The sequence below is a fragment of the Maylandia zebra genome, linkage group LG6 (assembly GCF_041146795.1).
Source record: "Maylandia zebra isolate NMK-2024a linkage group LG6, Mzebra_GT3a, whole genome shotgun sequence".
NCBI lineage: Eukaryota > Metazoa > Chordata > Actinopteri > Cichliformes > Cichlidae > Maylandia > Maylandia zebra.
The window spans coordinates 6,845,975-6,864,396 of NC_135172.1; the positions used below are offsets into that span (position 1 = coordinate 6,845,975).

The window sequence follows — 18,422 nt, forward strand, 5'->3', positions numbered from 1 at the left end:
TGTGCTATATACTGAACAAGTGTACGACTGGACTTTCCGTTATTGCCTTTTGAATGTATAAGTCGCTATATAAGTTGCTTTTACTGTGCTCATAGCACTCTTGCGTGAGCTTATCTCTTCTACTTTGGAAGGACATTTCTCCCATTTCCACCTGCATGGCTGTTACTGGAGATTTAAATGCACCACTGCAAATTCTGAGGGCTTGGCTCATTCTGCATCCAGAAATCCCCCCCCCCCCTCAAGTCCAACCTGTTACACATGTTAGTCTGAGCCTTCCTGATCTCTGACTGTAGGCATAGCAGAGCATCCATTGCATTTTTACCTCTACTGAATCCATTTTGGTATGATGAAAACAGGCACTTGCTTTCTAAAAAATAAGTGAGTCTTTCAGTGACCATCTTTTCTATAGTTTTACCTAACTGAGACGTTAATTGGTCTGTAATTTGATGGATCTGATAGATCTTTTCTGGGTTTTAAAATCGGAACAATTGCAGGCTGTTTCCATGTAGATGAAATTATACCCGTTTCCCAAGCTGCATAAATAATCACAAAACAGCAACAACTCAGTCATTATCCATGTACTCCAACACAGTATAACATTTACTGTCTTTACCTGGAGAGGTGTGACGAACATTTGTTAATGCTTTCTTAATTCATACTGAGCAGTAAGTCCAAACTGCCTCTGAATTCATTTCTTTTTACATTTACCCTGCATCTAAGGTTCTTTGCCAGTGTCTCATTCCTGCACTGTTTAGGAATATCTGATAAATTACCAGAACTATGAATCTTTACAAACATTTGAACATTGAGCTCTGCCTTGTCTATATTATTAATCGCTATTCTGTTCTCTGTCCCTACTGTTTGGAAGCTTGTTTGTCCTCCTCACCACACCCCAAATGTCCACTAACCATGTCTCTCTGCCTATACTATTACAGTACTATTACATTGCCTCCAATATGTATGCTTTGTAGACCTTTTAATTCTTCGCTTGTGCTCTTGTAGTGAATCAATGCTTTTATTGAGTGGTAATTTTTCAGCTGTCTAAATGCTCTTTTTCTGTTCTTTACCGCTTTACTTACACTCCTCATGCCACCAAGGTACATACAGATTATTATATCAAGTTCCTTTACCATTATTAATACACACTAGCCCCACCCTATCCATAAAATCCTACTAGCACTGGACTACTAGCACTGGACTACTAGCACTGGACTGACTAATCTGTACCTGGCTGTAGCTCAGGTGGCAGAGCAGGTCAGCCACTAATCAGAAGGTTGGTGGTTCGATCCCAGGCTGCCTCCGGGCTGCATGTCAAATATCCTTGGGCAAGATACTAACCCCATGTTTGCCTACTGGTGGTGGTCAGAGGGCCCGGTGGCGCCTGTGTCCGGCAGCCTCGCCTCTGTCAGTGCGCCCCAGGGCAGCTGTGGCTACAATGTAGCTTGCTATCGCCAGTGTGTGAATGTGTGTGTGAATGGGTGAATGACTGAATGTAGTGTAAAGCGCTTTGGGGTCCTATGGACTAGAAAAGCGCTATACAAATGCAGGCCATTTACCATTTACCATTTATTCCAGTCTCCACAATAGTGCAAGAATAGCTGTGGTTAAAAAGAAAATGAGGAAGAATATGTCGCAGAAGCCCAGCAAAGAGGATACAGTGTACTCCTGTAAGCGATGTGGTAGCAGACATGAACCTAGACAGTGTCCAGCTTATGGCAAAAGATGTTTGAAATGCGATGGAAAAAATCATTTTGCCAAACAATGTCTGTCGAAAGCCAAACCCAAATCAGTGCATGTAGTTGAAGAGACTGACTTAAGCGAGACTTTCTTTGTGGGCATAGTGTCACTTGAGGATGTAAAAAGTGAGCATAACGAAGCAGAGGACAGTGAGCGATGCTCAGATTATGAAGACACGTGGATTGTTTCACTCCCAATACAAGGAGCTTTGGTGGCACTAATGATTGATACAGGTGCGCAGGCGAACCTAATCAGCATGACAGAGATCCATGCCATGAAACCAAAGCCCAAAATAATAAAGAAAAGAGTACCTCTAAAAGACTACAATGGAAAGTATATTGAGAGCAGTGGTCAATGCAGGCTTAAAGTGACAATAAAACATAAAGATTATGATGTATTGTTTAATGTTGTTCCAGAAGGTTGTGAATCACTGCTGGGTGGCGTGACATCCAAAAGATTGAACCTAGTAGAAAGAGTGTATCACATCAGCTGTCCAGAAACAGAAAGTGGACAGCGAGGAGCAGTTGACTCCATTGTACAGCATTATGAGGATATCTTCAAAGGTTTGGGATGTCTACCATGCAATTACAGTATCCAGCTGAAAGAGGATGCAAAGCCAGTGATCCATGCACCACGTAGAGTCCCCGCTCCACTGAAGGACCGTTTAAAGAAAGAACTTAACAGGATGTTACAGTTGCAGGTCATTACAAAAGTGGAAGAACCGACTGCGTGGGTAAACTCAATGGTGTGTGTGGATAAAAGGAATAAAAACAATGATTTGAGAATATGCATGGACCCTGGCGATTTAAATCAAGCCATAAAACGTGAGCACTACCAGATACCAAAGCGTGAAGAGGTTGCAAGTGAAATGGCAGGCGCCAAATACTTTTCAAAGCTAGATGCAGCACAGGGTTTTTGGCAAATAAAGCTGGATGAGAAAAGTTCAAAATACTGTACTTTCAATACACCTTTTGGCAGGTATAGATTCCTCAGAATGCCATTTGGCATAATCTCAGCATCTGAGATTTTTCATCGTGCCATGGACAACATGTTAGAGGGTTTACAAGGTGTTCGCTGTTATGTTGATGATGTGGTTATATGGGGCTCCACCCTACAAGAACATAATGAAAGACTGGTGAAGGTGCTGCAGCAGATGAGGGAGAATGGATTAAAGTTAAATCGTGACAAGTGTCATTTTGGTGTGAAGGAAATAACATTTCTGGGAGACAAATTCTCTGCTGGGGGTATTGAGCCAGATGAAAGAAAAGTAAAAGCCATCGCAACAATGCCACGCCCGACAGATAAGAGAGGTGTGCTCAGAGTGATGGGAATGATAAACTTTGTAGGAAAATTCATACCTAACTTGTCAGTGCGAACATCAGCACTAAGGGAGTTACTTCGTGATTCCATAGAATTTAAATGGTCAGCGAGGCATGAACAAGAATGGAATGATTTAAAAACCACACTGACAACGCGCCCAGTGCTTGCATATTATGATCCAACTAAGAGTCTGAAAATCTCAACAGATGCCTCAAAGGATGGGCTTGGAGCTGTTTTACTTCAAGCTGAAGAGGGGAGTTGGAAACCAGTTGCTTATGCTTCTAGATCCATGACTAAGTCTGAAACCAGATATGCTCAGATTGAGAAAGAATGTCTCGGACTGGCATATGGACTTGATATTTTTCACTGTTATGTTTATGGTCTTCCTACCTTTACAGTTGAGACAGATCATCGTCCTTTGGTGTCAATCATTAAGAAACATCTGAACGAGATGTCACCGAGGATTCAACGTCTCATGATGAAACTGCAAAGGTACAGCTTTGACTTGATATACACACCAGGAAAGCATTTAGCTTTAGCGGATGCACTGTCGCGAGCATCAGAGGTGTGTCACGCAAGCTCCACTGAGAAAGAAGTAGACGATCATGTTAATATGATAGTGGAGTCTCTGCCAGTGTCTGACGCAAAGATAAAACAAATATGCGAGGAGACAGCTGCAGACAGGGAGCTGCAAACGGTGATGGAAAATATCCAAGGGGACTGGCCCAAAGGGTCTTGTTCAAAGTATTATCATGTTAGATCGGAGCTCAATGTGGTAAATGGACTGCTGTTGAGAGGCAATAGGATTGTGATACCACATAGTCTGAGACAGCTGATACTTCAAAGAATACATGAGGGACATCTGGGAATAGAAAAGTGTAAAAGGAGAGCTAGAGACACTGTGTACTGGCCTGGCATTAATAAAGACATTGAGACCATGGTCGGAAAGTGTGAAACATGTAACAAGTTTCAGAGCAGACAGGCAAGAGAACCCATGATGATTCCTGAACTTCCTACAGCGCCTTGGAGGAAAGTCGGAACAGATTTATTTCATTTTAATGGGAAAGACTATCTGTTGGTGATAGATTATTACTCTAACTTTCCTGAGATTGCTCTGCTTACAAGTACAACTGCTAATAATGTGATCACACATGTGAAGTCTATCTTTTCCAGGCATGGAATACCTGAAACTGTCATTAGTGACAATGGTCCTTGCTATAATTGCAAAGAATGGCAGAATTTCGCAAGAGAATACGGCTTTAAACATGTCACATCAAGTCCTCAACATCCACAGGCAAATGGCAAGGCTGAAAAAGGAGTGCATATCATCAAGCGGCTTCTGAAGAAGGCTACAGACAGTCGATCAGATCCTTATTTAGCTATGCTGAGCTACAGGACTGCTCCTCTTGACTGTGGTTTATCCCCTGCAGAATTGCTGATGAATCGTAAGCTACACACAACTTTGCCCTGCTATGCAGAAAGCAAGCAGAGTGAAGAAATTATAAAAAAGCAAGAGCATCTGAAATGGAAGCAAAAACTGCAATACGACAAGGGAACAAGAACACTTGGATTGCTTGCAAAGGATGATGTAGTGAGAATCCAAGATCAGAATGCATGGAGCAGGAAAGCCATTGTTCTTCAGGAAGCAGGTCCGAGATCATATGACGTAAGAACTGAAGAAGGTCATGTGTTCAGAAGGAACCGTCGTAACTTGCTGAAGACTAAAGAGACATTTCAGGAGGAACAATATGGTGAGGAAGATGAAAATGTTGATGTGTCACATGCAGAGACAGTGTCTGGTTTAAAACCACTGGATGGACATGAGCATGTGGAGAAAAGTGCAGTTGTTTCAGAACCTGTATTGAGGAGGTCAGAGCGTAAGGTCAAGAGACCAGTTAGGCTTAATCTGTAAAGCTATGACTGGATTTGTTTTTATCTTATATTCTGATGGTGTTGAGAGAAAAAAAAAATTATTGTTGTAATACAAATATGTGTATATGTTGATTCGTGGGACCTATGTTGTCAGAGAAAAGGGGATGTGGTGATGTGTGGGTGTTCATGTGCCAATGGGGTTTTGCCAGTAGGGGGCGCTGTATTTGAGAGGGCTCATGAATGCCTCTATAAAAGAAGACTGACTTGTGAATGAAAGAATAAAATGTTTGGAGCAGACGCTCGCAAAACACAAGTGGATACTGTGTAATTATTCAAAGCTATACGAAGACAACACAATGACCACTCCTTCCCCTTTACCATCCTTACTACCATTCCTAATAACCGTATATCCATGTGTAAGTTCCACTTTTCCACTGTTTTAACCATGTTTCCTGGATACATATTGCATGTCATTTTTTTGTAATTGAGAAATAAAATGACTATAATGAACTACCCCACGAGTTTGAGCTAGGATTCGTACCACTTATCATTTCCTCAACTCTCTCCCATTCTGGACTCATGATTCCCAGGTATTTGTCTGCAGCCTTCACAATTTAGGATTTGTTCAGTTTGAGTTGTGCAGTTTATTACATCCACCACAACTAACACAAAATCCTTCTTGCTCATAACCAAAGCATCTTTCTTTATTTTGGTAGGTCCTTCACAAGAGGTTGCTTTCTGTTTCAGCTTCTCTGACTGAGAAACTCTCTTTACCTCTTCTACATCACTTCTACAATCCCTACATCTGAGTTTTGTTTTGTTTTTGTTTTTTTGGACTTTGTGCATTGCCCCTTCTAATGCTAGCTAGCACTTCAAATAACTGACCCTGATTTGGATGGATGGATTCTTCATCATCTTTTTGCAGCTCCCTTCAGGGGTTGCCACAGCACATTACACAGGTCTGCAACCAAAAATTGTAATAAAGTATTGATTTTTTTTCATTGCTGCTGTGCTTTTTAAATGAAAACTCTTCAAGTTTTGCAAAAAAAGAAAAAAAAATGTATGCAAATATCCCATGCAGCTGAAATTTTTTTTTTTGCAGGCCTGTGGTATCTGCCTCCATCTCACCCTCTCTCAGCATCCTCCTCTGTGACACCAACCCTCTGCATCTCCTCTTTCACTACGTCTTTACCTCCTGCCTGGCAGCACTATCTTCGTTATCCCCACTTTCACTCCTCTGCACATGTCCAAACTGTCACAACCTCGCCTGTCAGACTTTGAGCTTTCTCTGATGTACTCATTGTTAATCCTCTCCATTCCAATGTGTGAGGAAGACTCCCCATTTATATGAACATACTGGGTTACATTAGACAGTAGCTTTAATTACTATGCCATGCATAATCTCTTTAGTGAAATATTATGGTCGGCAGTGTCAAACACTGCACTGAGGTCTGGCAGCACAAGCACAGAGATGAGTCCACTGTCAGAGACAGCAAAGACAACAAAGACAGCTGGGTCAAGTATTGACTTTTTAATTAATGGTTTAATTATTGCCAACTGTAATACTTAAGCCCATTAATAGAAATAATCATGTTTAACATCAAAACATGAACACTAGGACTTCTTTGAGCAGTCTTGAATGAATGGGATCTATTAGACACGTTGATCGTTTGGAGGAAGTGATTGTTGATGTTAGAAGTTTCAGTCTGAGAGAATGAAAAATTTAGTATCTGGTTTTGGGGGGTTTTCCACCTTTTTTCAAGCCCAGACTACTTGGATTATCTATGCACAGATAAAAAAAACAAACACATTAAGATGAACTATTTTCTGCTCCAGCAAGTCATCTCCCTCCAAGATGACTTGCTTTATCTTCTGAGTTACAGCCACCCCATTAAATTAATTAATTAAAATAAATCCCTGAAAGTGGCGATGTTTCTCCCAGGGCTTGAGTTCAACGACATCTATGTGTCTCATATGGAGAATTGCTCAGCGGGATTTATAGTCCTGCAAATGTGTCCATCTGGGTACACGTCAGAAAGAGAGGGGGTGAGGGGTTTTCACCCACATGAGACATGCAGTCCTCCACAATCCTGACTGCAGTATGCTGGAAGTAGATAACATAAGAAACTGCTGTACATAATTATATATCTGTGAGATGATTATGAATATTTTTCTCTAACTGTTAAATTTTTATTTGTGGAGAAATTCATGACATCATTACTAGTTATGGTTAAAGTGATACAGAATCCACACGCATGAGGATATAAAAGAATATTAAAAGAATAATCTACTTCTCTGGGAGTAGAGTTTAGGTAGCTGCTCTATACTGTTTTGGCACATAGTATTGAAGCAAGTAGAAGTAGAAGAATTATATCCTTAAATTTAGTTACAACACTTTCTGAAAGACATTTCTTATAATGAAATGTGTTCCCCACTGCTGTGTAATCCATTACTGTAAAGTTAAATGTTATTAAGAAATGATCACATAAATAAGGGTTTTTGGGGAACACTATTTATGGCAGCAATGATTTAATAATAATAATGGATTGGATTTATATAGCGCTTTTCAAGGCACCCAAAGCGCTTTACAATACCACTATTCATTCACTCTCACATTCACACACTGGTGGAGGCAGCTACAGTTGTAGCCACAGCTGCCCTGGGGCAGACTGACAGAAGCCAGGCTGCCATATCGCGCCATCGGCCCCTCTGGCCAACACCAGTAGGCAAGTAGGGTAAAGTGTCTTGCCCAGGGACACAACGACCAGGACAGAGAGCCCAGGGATCGAACCGGCGACCTTCCGGTTACAGATGCGATTCCCAACCCCCTGAGCCACGGTCGCCCACCATTTGACAGTAGAGAAAGATGGAAGAATAGTTTTATGAATATCGTTTATCACAACTCTGTAACTTTAATCTCTGTTTTACCAGGTTTTTCAAAAAAAAATAAAATCTAAAGAATGTCACAAAATATCACGTCTAGTGTAGTTAGAAAAGTATATTTTAACTTTTGCATTCAGTTGCTGGGTGTAGTTAGGTGCTGCAGTTGTCTGCATTGCCTTTTGCCAACATTATGAGCAGTTCTTTATAATAATCATCAATAATTAAGGTTGTGTGAAAATTATGTAAGGTGTGTTTAATGCTAGGCATAAACATAGATATGATTATGGTAACCAACCATTGGGATAATAGCATTACTTCTTAAATAGCATTACTTCAAGTCTAGGTTTAGTTATAGCCTTTCCTCACCCATCAGTTTATCTCACCTTAGACAGCAGTTTAATTTAATTTTCAAAGTCAAGTCATAATTTATATGGCCACAAAAGGTCAATATCATGAAAACAGAGACAAAACTTCTTCAAGAAACTGCTATGTTAAGTGTGTCCTTAATGTCTTTGTCTGTTTTTATTATGACATTTCAAGGGCAAGCATGTTTAATATATATCGAAAATAGTCAGATAATGAAGACCTCAAGAACTCAATACATGTTTATATGAAATATAAGCAGTATACAAAACGGAAGGGACTATGTTGGACATAATTTACACCTCGAATGAAATTAGCCCAGGCAATAATCTGTTCTGTTAAAAAGCAACTTACTTACATTTAATAGAAAATGAAGTTATACCAGAGGTAACGTTAAGAGTGATCATTTTCACATTTCCATCAGTGAAGGATGCGTTTTATTTTGCTGTTACTCGTTCATTTGACTGTAACACCATGAGAATATAATGAAAATTAACATGTGCTTAAGGTGAAAATGATACGAGTTCATAAGAAGAAATGGAAGCAGATGCCTTTATATCTTCAACAACCCTGTGTTTATCACAGTTTGGGCATTTTTCATATCGTATAAGAAGATTTTAAGCTAACCAGCTAGCTTCTAACCAGCAGCACAAACATCAGCTCTCTTGTGAAAAAAATAGCATACCAGAGTTCTTAAAAGCATACACTATACATAACAAGAATCACAATAATACTGCAATTAATATCGCTAATAGTATTCTTATTAGTATTATTATTAAACACTAAATGCAGCAGTCACAAAGCTTCAGACTGAAAATTTCATCAAAGGAAAAACTTAAAGTGACATGCAAACTTTCTTCACTCCATCCTCTTCCATCGTCTTTGTTGCCATCCTTTAGTGCAGTATATTTATTAAAACAAAAAGTTTTTCTTCACAGTTTCTTTTTTTTGTCCAGTTCACAGCAGTGAGAACTCCTACTGGCTCAGGTTTCAGTATCAGCAGCTGCCATTGACTGAGCATAAAGAACTCTGATTGGGTCTCAGTCTGTTTGGCACATCATCCAATTGACTTCAGAACTCTTATGAGAATACTATGCAGGTGCACATGCAAATGTGAAAATATATGTCAATGTATAAGCAAGGCGTGTTTGTGTTTATGCTGTAGTTGTGATGTGCTGACCTAGAAAGAGGGATGGGAACATATACTTCTCATATATTCTAAATATTTACAGAACCATATAATTAAAGGGAGCAAATTTAGTCCACCTCAGTTTGTGAAAACAGTATCTGGGGCTCTAAATAAAAGCTTTCATCCACTCGTCCGTTTTCTTCCGCTTTTCCAGTTCGGGGGGGAGCCTATCCCAACTGCCATAGGGTGAGAGCAAGATGTAATTTACACACACACTTTTTGTTTAGATCTTTGAATGCAAACGTTCTTATTCTCTTTTGAATAAATTATTTTTTTGTCTGATAGTCTTTTTTTTTTTTGAAAGAAAATAGAGCGTGTCTTTAAAATTAAATGCAATTTTTAAATTCTAGATCTAGATAATAGACCATTTACTACACTACAGCAGCCAACAGAAAGTGATTGTTTATAATATGGCACTGATATGAGTAACATTAGCCTATTTTGCTGCCAGTGGGTTGCACTTTATTGTGCCTTTCAATTTTTATGTATCAGCAAGTTCAAATTGTGAATATACAGTCATAGATGCCATGCAAAACCCAATTACCAAGGAAGATCTATGAAAAAAAGAGTGGTTTCTACAAGAATAGAAGAATAAAAACTGGTTTTTAACTGGTTTCAGATCAGTTTTAAAAAAATTATTATATTACAAACAAAGCATACTGACATGTGTAGGGTGTTACCAATTAATTGGGATTCATGAAATAGCCCTGTTGAATGCCTTATGAATGTGTGTTTCTGTTTTTAGAGCTTATTAAGGAATTGTAAATATCTTCACTTTGTGGAAGTGCAACAAAAAATGATTAAAGTACCCCTTCAGTGTCTTCATGACAAATGACTGCCAATAGCTGCCAAACAGCTACACAATTTATGCGACTTGTCTGTGTATTTTTTAGTCCCTGTTAGTGTCCATATTCAGTAAGGATACCAGTACATTAAATAACTGCACAAACTTAAAGTTGCTATTTTCTGTGTATTTATTTATAGATAAAACCAATAATATTTAGATAAGCACTAAAACTAACCTGGGGCTGATGCTTCACAGAACTTTGCTCTAAAACTCAATCTGACCTGCAGTTTTTGATCGTTTTAATTCACCTTCACTTAGCTGATTTTAATTCAAGCCTATGTTTGTGTGTGTTTTCCCTTTATTTGACCCAGCTCCGAGTGTATACCACCTATCTCAGTCTTTAACTGGCTGGGACACCTTGCATTGCAGTTTGCTTCTGCTAACATACATTTTTCTTTCTTATCACCAACGAGTAAAACTTCCCTTACTAACCACACCGTGTGATTTTTCCATAACCAGGGTTGAATCTCCATCTAGTTTTCCTAACTCTATTTTGTGTATATAATAATGGTTAAATCTATGATCCTGTAGTTAACAGTCCAGCATGAAAAACAAGGAATGTAAAAACTGCCAATGTGCTGTTTACACAAGGTGTTAAAATATATTTAACGGATTCAACATGATTTATTATGTCTATTTTATAATTTCATATGCTGATCATTAAACGTTTAGAGCTGTGTGTCACACAGTCAAACATAAATCACTGTTAAGCTATTGCCCAATGAACAAGAGGAAAGTGTAAACATATTTACAGTAATTCTGCAAAGACTATAAAATATTCATGTTACCAAGAATCCAATTAAAAATTTTAATTGGATTAAACACTAAATATTTGGGGAATTTTGTTTAATTATTTAACATATCTTGGAGTGGACAACATTTCATGAAATGCATTATAAACATTAGTAATTGCTTCATTTTAATCGTAATACTGATGAGTGGTCAGTTTGAGCCAGGGATATTCACTTTCTCAGATTGCATTTGTTGATGCTTTCGGTATCACACCTTGCTCAGGTACTTTTTAACCCATTTCAGCCCATTCCTGCATAAAATTTGTATGTTTTTGTAGTGTTGTGTTGTAGAAGTGTTTATACTGTGTACCCGTGGTTGCCAGTCCATGCATCCCTTAATCTGGTAAAAGTTTCCACTCATTAGGGATTTTCAGGGAAAAATAAGGAGAAAAAATAGGAACAATAGCAATATCATTATCTGCTACCACAATTACTAATATTTTATGGATGTGATATTCCATTTCATCAGTCTGCTTTTATAACTCCTGATCACATTCCTGATTAATATTGTTATTGCGTTAGCATCATTGTTTCTTGTTGTCTGTACAAGAGGGGGGGAAATCCATTAAATAATGATGTGTGTTTGATTAGAAAACTGTCCACTGTGCTTGATTGCTTTTCATGAATTTGTATATGAACAGCCATTCTTCTCACTGATGGTCAAGTGACTCTCTTCATTGATGGGCAGGTCATTGCTGAAGCCTGACAGCCAAGTGGTGGGTAGACATCTGTCCAGTCTTTCTAGCTGTAAGGCACTGGCTTGGATGTAGTCAGGAGAGATCAGTCATGCTGAGACTCATGGGTAATCCAGGACGGAGGTAAGCCACTGGAACACGACCATTCTCGCTGGTCGATCCTGTGATAGACAGACGGGCTTTGGAGCGCATTGCATCCGTGAATTTCATCTGTATAAGGACAAAAACACATTAGCCACATTTTCATCAATGACACGTAACTTAAAGCTGCATAGACAGGGTTAGAATCACCAGTTAACCAGAGTACTGAGAGGAATCTGCCACTGTACTTCATAGGCACTGGACTACTTGAATCTTTTTTTTGTTGCACTCACCAAACCCTTTAAGTTCCCCACTTATATACCTAATTTCATTTTTCAATCCTTTATTCACAGGTAATACTGTACAGCTGCTAACATAGCCTTTTTTAAGAGAACGTGCTTTCTCCTGGAAACCCTTTTAAGCCTCCTATTTCTTTAAACTTTAATATTTAACATACTAACTGAGGAATGTAGAATTGTGCTATCGCTGGTACTACCTGCTGGACATTGTTGATCAAGGGTCCAATACTAGCTGATATGGCTGATATGACTGATTACAACAACCTTGTGAACAGCCTATTACACTTTCTTATATAACAACTATTGTTGGGGTACCAGGGTGTGCTATTGGCTGTATTGGCTTTAGAGTTGTGGCAGCCGGACTGTCACTGAACCAGTGACTTTGTCCTAGAGCCCCCCAGGGGGTCCAGACCTGGATGTAGCATTAGGAGGGAGCTGCTGAAGTTAAGGAAAGACTGTTGGATAGCTGTGCATTCAGCTGTTGCGAAACAAGAAGGAGCTGGGCTTTGAAACAGCTGCTGGACTAGACGTGGACAGAGCATAGATTGTGTGGTAATGCCTTGCTTTTTGACTGTTTTATTGAGATTTTAGAATATCCCCTCATCTGCTTTTTTTGTCTTTTTTATGGTAATATTTAACAATTGTTATCACTCTTGTTCCTATTACTATTTCAGGTACAGAGGTACTTCCAATTTATACTTGTGTTTTTATTTGTGGGGAAAAATTTCTTTGCCCCAATGTCTGTCTTTGGGCTCCTATAGGCTCTTTCAAACCTAGGAGGCATTGTTTTTCAGCATAATCTGCTACTTAGCTTGACCTTACCTTTACCATTTGCCCGCTTGGCTGGTACACATATGAACAAATCTGTGTGTAACTCGTGTGTCTGAATGTTTTTTACACAAGTACAGAAGTCCTTCAGACCATGTATGTGAACAAATGATAACCTGGTTGTCTTTTAGAATTTAATCACAAGGCTGAAATGAGTGCTTCTGCTACAACTGCTAATTGTTATTATTGATTTCCCAAAACATTGTATGCCACAAAACCCTCAGAATTACAATAACAATTATTACGGCATCAACATTTTAATAAGCACTTTGAGCGCTTATATAGATACAGCAGAAAAGCATTACACGAGAACCAGTCCATTTACTTGAGGCAGAGTGTCTCAGGGGAAACAATATTCAGCAACCTGTTGTTTGAGCTGGAGCCTCACTTTTTGGTTTATTTATTTATTTTTAAGTGGTCATTACTCCTGTGGACACATTCTGAAAAGCAGCCATTTTTTTCTGGCTTGCTCCTTGGACCTCGGACACTATTTTAAGTTTCTTTCACTTCGTTTTTGCTTTAAACAGCTTCTTTCTTACATATTTACCACTCTCTCCACTTCACCTCCAGGTAACCTTATTTCCTTGTGTAGCAAAATAGGGGTGTGCTGCATGCAGCCCACTGACTGCTAATATGAGTCTAACTTAGCCTGATGCACAGCTGGACTGGCCACCCAGTGGGCTGATTTTTTGTTTTTACATTCACATGTGGTCTCTTTTCTTCATGATAGAGGTTTAACCTGCATTTTTGCAATGTACTGTGAACTGTATTCACTAATAGTGATTTCTGTAAATGTCTGTCAGTCTGAGGATGATGATCATCCAATACTGATTTCAGGTTCTTGTGCACAGAGGCTTCTCAATATTTTTTTGAAACTTTTAACTAAAGTTACTGTAAATAATGAGATATTTAAGCTCTTTGCAATTTTACACTGAAGAACATTATTCTAAAATTGTCATACAATTTTACAAGTTTTTGTTTTTGATTTGTATTTTTGCAAACCTCTGATATCTTTCTTTCTGAGAAACTCTGCCTCTCTAAGATACTATTTATACACAATCATGTGACCTGTTCATTAACGTACATTAGCTGCAAAATGTTCCTCCTACTTTAAATACTTGATGTGTTTTCAGTGAGTGATTGAATAAAGTTGAGGTTTAATAATAACTGCATTCTGTTTTTATTTATATTTCATATAGTGTTCCAGCTTTTCTTTGACACTGGGGTTGATAAGTGCTGTATAACACTCAATACAGCACTTGATATAAGATTTTCAAAAGACTGCATGAAATGATATGAAATGTTTTGCTTTTCTTAATATTATATATTGTATATACTGTATATAATTCCATTGATACATTGTATTAATGGATAGTGGCTGTAGGCCAGTAAGTCAACTACTAATTATCTTCTATGGTTGGTGGTTTGATCCCTGGCTGCTCTTAAGTCTTCTTGCACAAGACACTAAACCTTAAGTTGCTCTCCAATGAATATATGAATGGCTAAATGAGGCATGTTGTATAAAGCACTTTGATTGCTCAAGCAGAGTAGAAAATCACTATATAAGAACAAGTCCACTTACCATTAGGAAAGAAGCTATGTCAAACTTTAAGTATACTATAAAGAAAATAATTAGTGGCAGCAACTAACCCAGCCACCAGGGCACGTGTATGTGACGAGGTGAGGCCAAACCAGTGTCCTCCTAGTGTTGGTCCCAAACCCAGATAAATGAGGAGGGTTGCAGCAGGAAGGGTCTGCAATGTAAAATCTTTGCTAAATCAAACATATGGATCATCAAGAATGAGATTTCCATACAGGAACAGTCAGAGCCTGGCTTAACAGCGACTCCCTTCTGTGCTATCCGGTCTTTAAGTCTGACATAGCCGTTTCCGGGTCCAAACTCCACTTCAGGTCCCAAAGTCAAACTAACACTGCGGCATCACTTAAAGTTACAAACTGTCTAAATTCTTTCATCTTTAATCAGTGATCAGTTGTACCAGGTGTAACAATTAAGTTTAACATCCAGGAAAACAGAATTTATGAAATTTAATCGAGTTAGAAGTTAGCAGGAAGTTAGCTCGCTAGCTTCCACCTAAACATGATATAGCATGTTCTGACTGAGGGATTTTGGAAAAAATTAAAACGTACAGCTCTGCTATCACATCCAACATAAATGAAGACAGAAAACTAAACAGCAGTGACGTTTGTAGGGTTACTGAAGTTGGGCTAGTTGGTATATAATGATGTGCTACCTGATCGCTAGTGACACAGCTGTGTTAGCTTAACATAAACGCTGTGAAGCTGGAGGATGAACGCTAACTTTTTCCCCCTCGATAAAAGTTAACGTGAGAGTTCCTGATGGTTAGGGACAAATGCAATCCCATGGCAGGATGCTGTAAACAGACCAAACTTCAGTCAGAACAACTGAGATAATCCATATACTGCTGCATGGGCTGGGCTGTAGTTGCATCGTAAGGGTTTAAAAACTGAGCTTTAAAATGATGGTAACAGTAGTAATAAAAACTGAGAGAGGCCGACAGTGATCACTGACTTTTACAGGGGCTTGTTCAGATTAAATAGAACCGATACAAAGCATTAAAACATGTTAAAAACACAATAGCCTTAATAAATGCAGAGAGGTTTGGACCTGGAAGCAGGGTTCATACGTGATCACTTAAAGACCAGACTGGCCAACAGGGTGTATCATGCAGGCTGAAATTTCACGACTCCACTTCAGCCAGAAGTTAACTGAGAGGCTCAACATCCGGTCTTATATGTGATTTAAGCACTCTGTTATTTGTGTTTTTTGCCAATAATATCCTTTTTCTTTATTCTTAATCAAAAAAATAAATTAAAATATGAGTTTGAACAGTATGTTAACAGAGAAATGTAGTCTGAGGATGTCTGTTCTAACATCTACACATTTTGTGTGTGTAGACATGATCCACTATAATTTTTAACAAGAAAAATAATGTTAAATGTTGTAATTAATTATGCTCACTACTGATCAGAATATAATCAGTTAAATATATATTGTTTACGTTTAGCCAAAAGGATGAGAGTAAGGCAATATAATAATGATTCTAAAGACAGGCCTAATTCAGGTCGAACTGAGAGGCTGGGTAGGTAAGGCCTTGAGAAACATGAGGGTGTGTGTGTGAGGGAATGAAGCAAGAGCCACTCTGATCGTTGAATTTCTGACTTTAAAAATACACAACTGAAGGGTGATGGCGTAGATCAGTGGGTGAGCAGGGCACTATACACCATATGGCTAGAAAGCAGTAGGCCTGGGTTTTAGTCTGACCCGCAGCCCTTTGCTGCATTTCTTCCCTTTCCTCTCTCCCTACTTTCCTGTCTGTCTACAATGTCTCTATCAAATAAAGGCTAAAAGCCCCCCACCCAAAAGAATCTATAAAATATATTCAATTTGGTGAAAAAAAAGTCTTGAATAAATAGTGATGGAGAGATGTCTGTGAAGGTTCTCAGTCATCCAGGTCATCATAGTCAAAGGAGCTTGCAAAGAAAAGTGTCCCAGATTTAAACCCAGTGGGAGTATCCCCCCCAAAGAGGGACAAAAGGCCCATTTCCTGGGCCATCTGACCTCAGGAAATCGCATGATAAAGTGGGACAAGGTTTCACAATGAGCTCACCCGAAGCCCTGGCTGATTGGGACCCACACCCGTTTTCACACCTTGGCTCATGTGATTAGAGGATCATCAGGGGGTCCTTTTGTCCCTCTTTGGGGGTGTACTCCCACTGGGTTTAAATCTGGGACTCTCAACCATTTGACCTTAGAACTAGAGATGGACCGATCCGAGATTACGTATCGGCATCGGTCCGATACTGACCTAAATTACTGGATCGGATATCGGAGAAAAATAAAAAATGTAATCCGATCCATTAAATATCACGAAAGCACCTCACAAAACTTGCAACACGCCGTAACTCTCCTCAGAACGTTAGCACGTCGGAGCAGTGTGGTCACGTGATAGAGCGGCTGTGGCATGCGGGACCTGTCGGTGGTCTGGATAGCATGTGGAGCTTCGCTAGCAACCCGGCATTTCATCTCCGACAAAGTTATCCCGAGAGAAGTAAGGCAAGTGTGTAAGTCCATCTCTGAATGTAAAGCATTCCTGCGTTAAGCTTAACAAGCGACTGCCTCTTCTTGCTGCTACTTCAATCATGAAACTGCTTAATGATCAGATAATCGGCTTTTCTGTCGCGAGTCCATCTCTCTGGTTTGTTTTTGGCCCACTTTGCACCAGAAAGAGGAAACCAGCGGCTGAACAACAGCAGCACATTTAAGCTTGATAAGCTGTTGTTAGAATTGATTTAATATTACTTTCTACTCGAGGATCTTTTTCTACATAGCTGACGCTGGTAACTGTGCAGGGGCGGATCTAGCAAAGTTTAGTCAGGGGGGCCGATAGGGCATTAACAGGGAAAAGGGGGCACAAAGACATACCTTTCTTTCTTATTCTCATTTAAAATGTCTAGCTTTTAATAAATAATTATCTGACACCCAAAGTTTTAATTTGATGTAAAATGAATAGAAGTCAATTACTGTATATAGTAACTATTAAGTCTAATATATATACCCTAGTAAGCTATAGTACTTTTTCCTTTGGGAAGGTACCATCTGTGCAGTCTGCAATTTTGTTGAAGAAAGATTGTCATGATCCTGGGTCCTTTTGACCCAGCATTTTGTGTTTTCTCTTCGATTTTGGTTCTGTTCTTCCTTTGTTTAGTGTTTACTCTGTTCTGCCCGTGTGTTCCTGTTTTATTGTGAAGGTCTGCGTCTTATGTGAGTGTTTTCAGTTTGCCTCCCTAGTCTCGTTATGTTAATCACTCCCAGCTGTGTTTCCCACCTGTGTGTAATCTCCCTGTGTTCTCTGAGTGTATTTAAGTTGTATTTTCTGTCTTAGTAATTGCTGGTTCGTCTGTGTTGTTTCCCCTTGGTCTCCCTGCGTCTTTCCATATAAATTTCTCCGGACCTCCCTGCATCCTCGTTCTGGTTTGTCTTATTAGTTTACCCAGTTTAGGTTTCCAGTTTCATGTTTTGTCGCCACTGCTGTTTGTACTTACCCACCCCTGTTAATAAACACTCACCTGCACCAGAGCTGCTGCCTTTTGGGTCCTTCCTACATTCCACACGGCTTGCCCCGGCAATCCGTGACAGTACGAACCAGCCACCATGGACCCAGCAGCAGTAAATCCGTCCGAGGAGCTCCAGGACGACGTTACATATAACGTGGAGATTCTCCTCGGGCTGTGGCTTGAAAACCCTCCAGAGGAGCTTCGCCGCACCGTCGAAAGCCGGCTACAACGGCTCTTTTCCGGCCTGCCATGGCTTCTAAAATCGCTTCCTCCGACCATGCAGGCTTTTCTCCAGCACACACCTCACCTTCTCTCAGCCACTCCTGCCTCGCTGCCCGACTCGCCGGATGTGATCTTGCCCGGCCCGTCGGAGCCGTCTGCGGGGAGGAAACGCCGATCGCGCCGCCGACGCGCCACCCC

General features: G+C 39.7%; 1 protein-coding gene across 5 annotated transcripts in view; it reads right to left on the reverse strand.

The window, feature by feature from the left end:
* Positions 1-6,707: 6,707 nt before the first annotated feature.
* LOC101477932 (glutamate receptor 2) overlaps positions 6,708-18,422 on the reverse strand; it is a 116,846-nt gene continuing 105,131 nt past the window's right edge. For 2 of the 5 annotated variants that reach the window (XM_024802864.2, XM_024802863.2), the window contains exon 19: positions 6,708-11,907. In XM_024802864.2, the coding sequence (XP_024658632.1) occupies positions 11,773-11,907 (135 nt within the window). In that variant the 3' untranslated portion in view covers positions 6,708-11,772. The remainder of the gene's footprint in view (positions 11,908-18,422) is intronic. The other 3 variants (XM_076884589.1, XM_024802862.2, XR_013098825.1) reach the window with 2 other exon arrangements.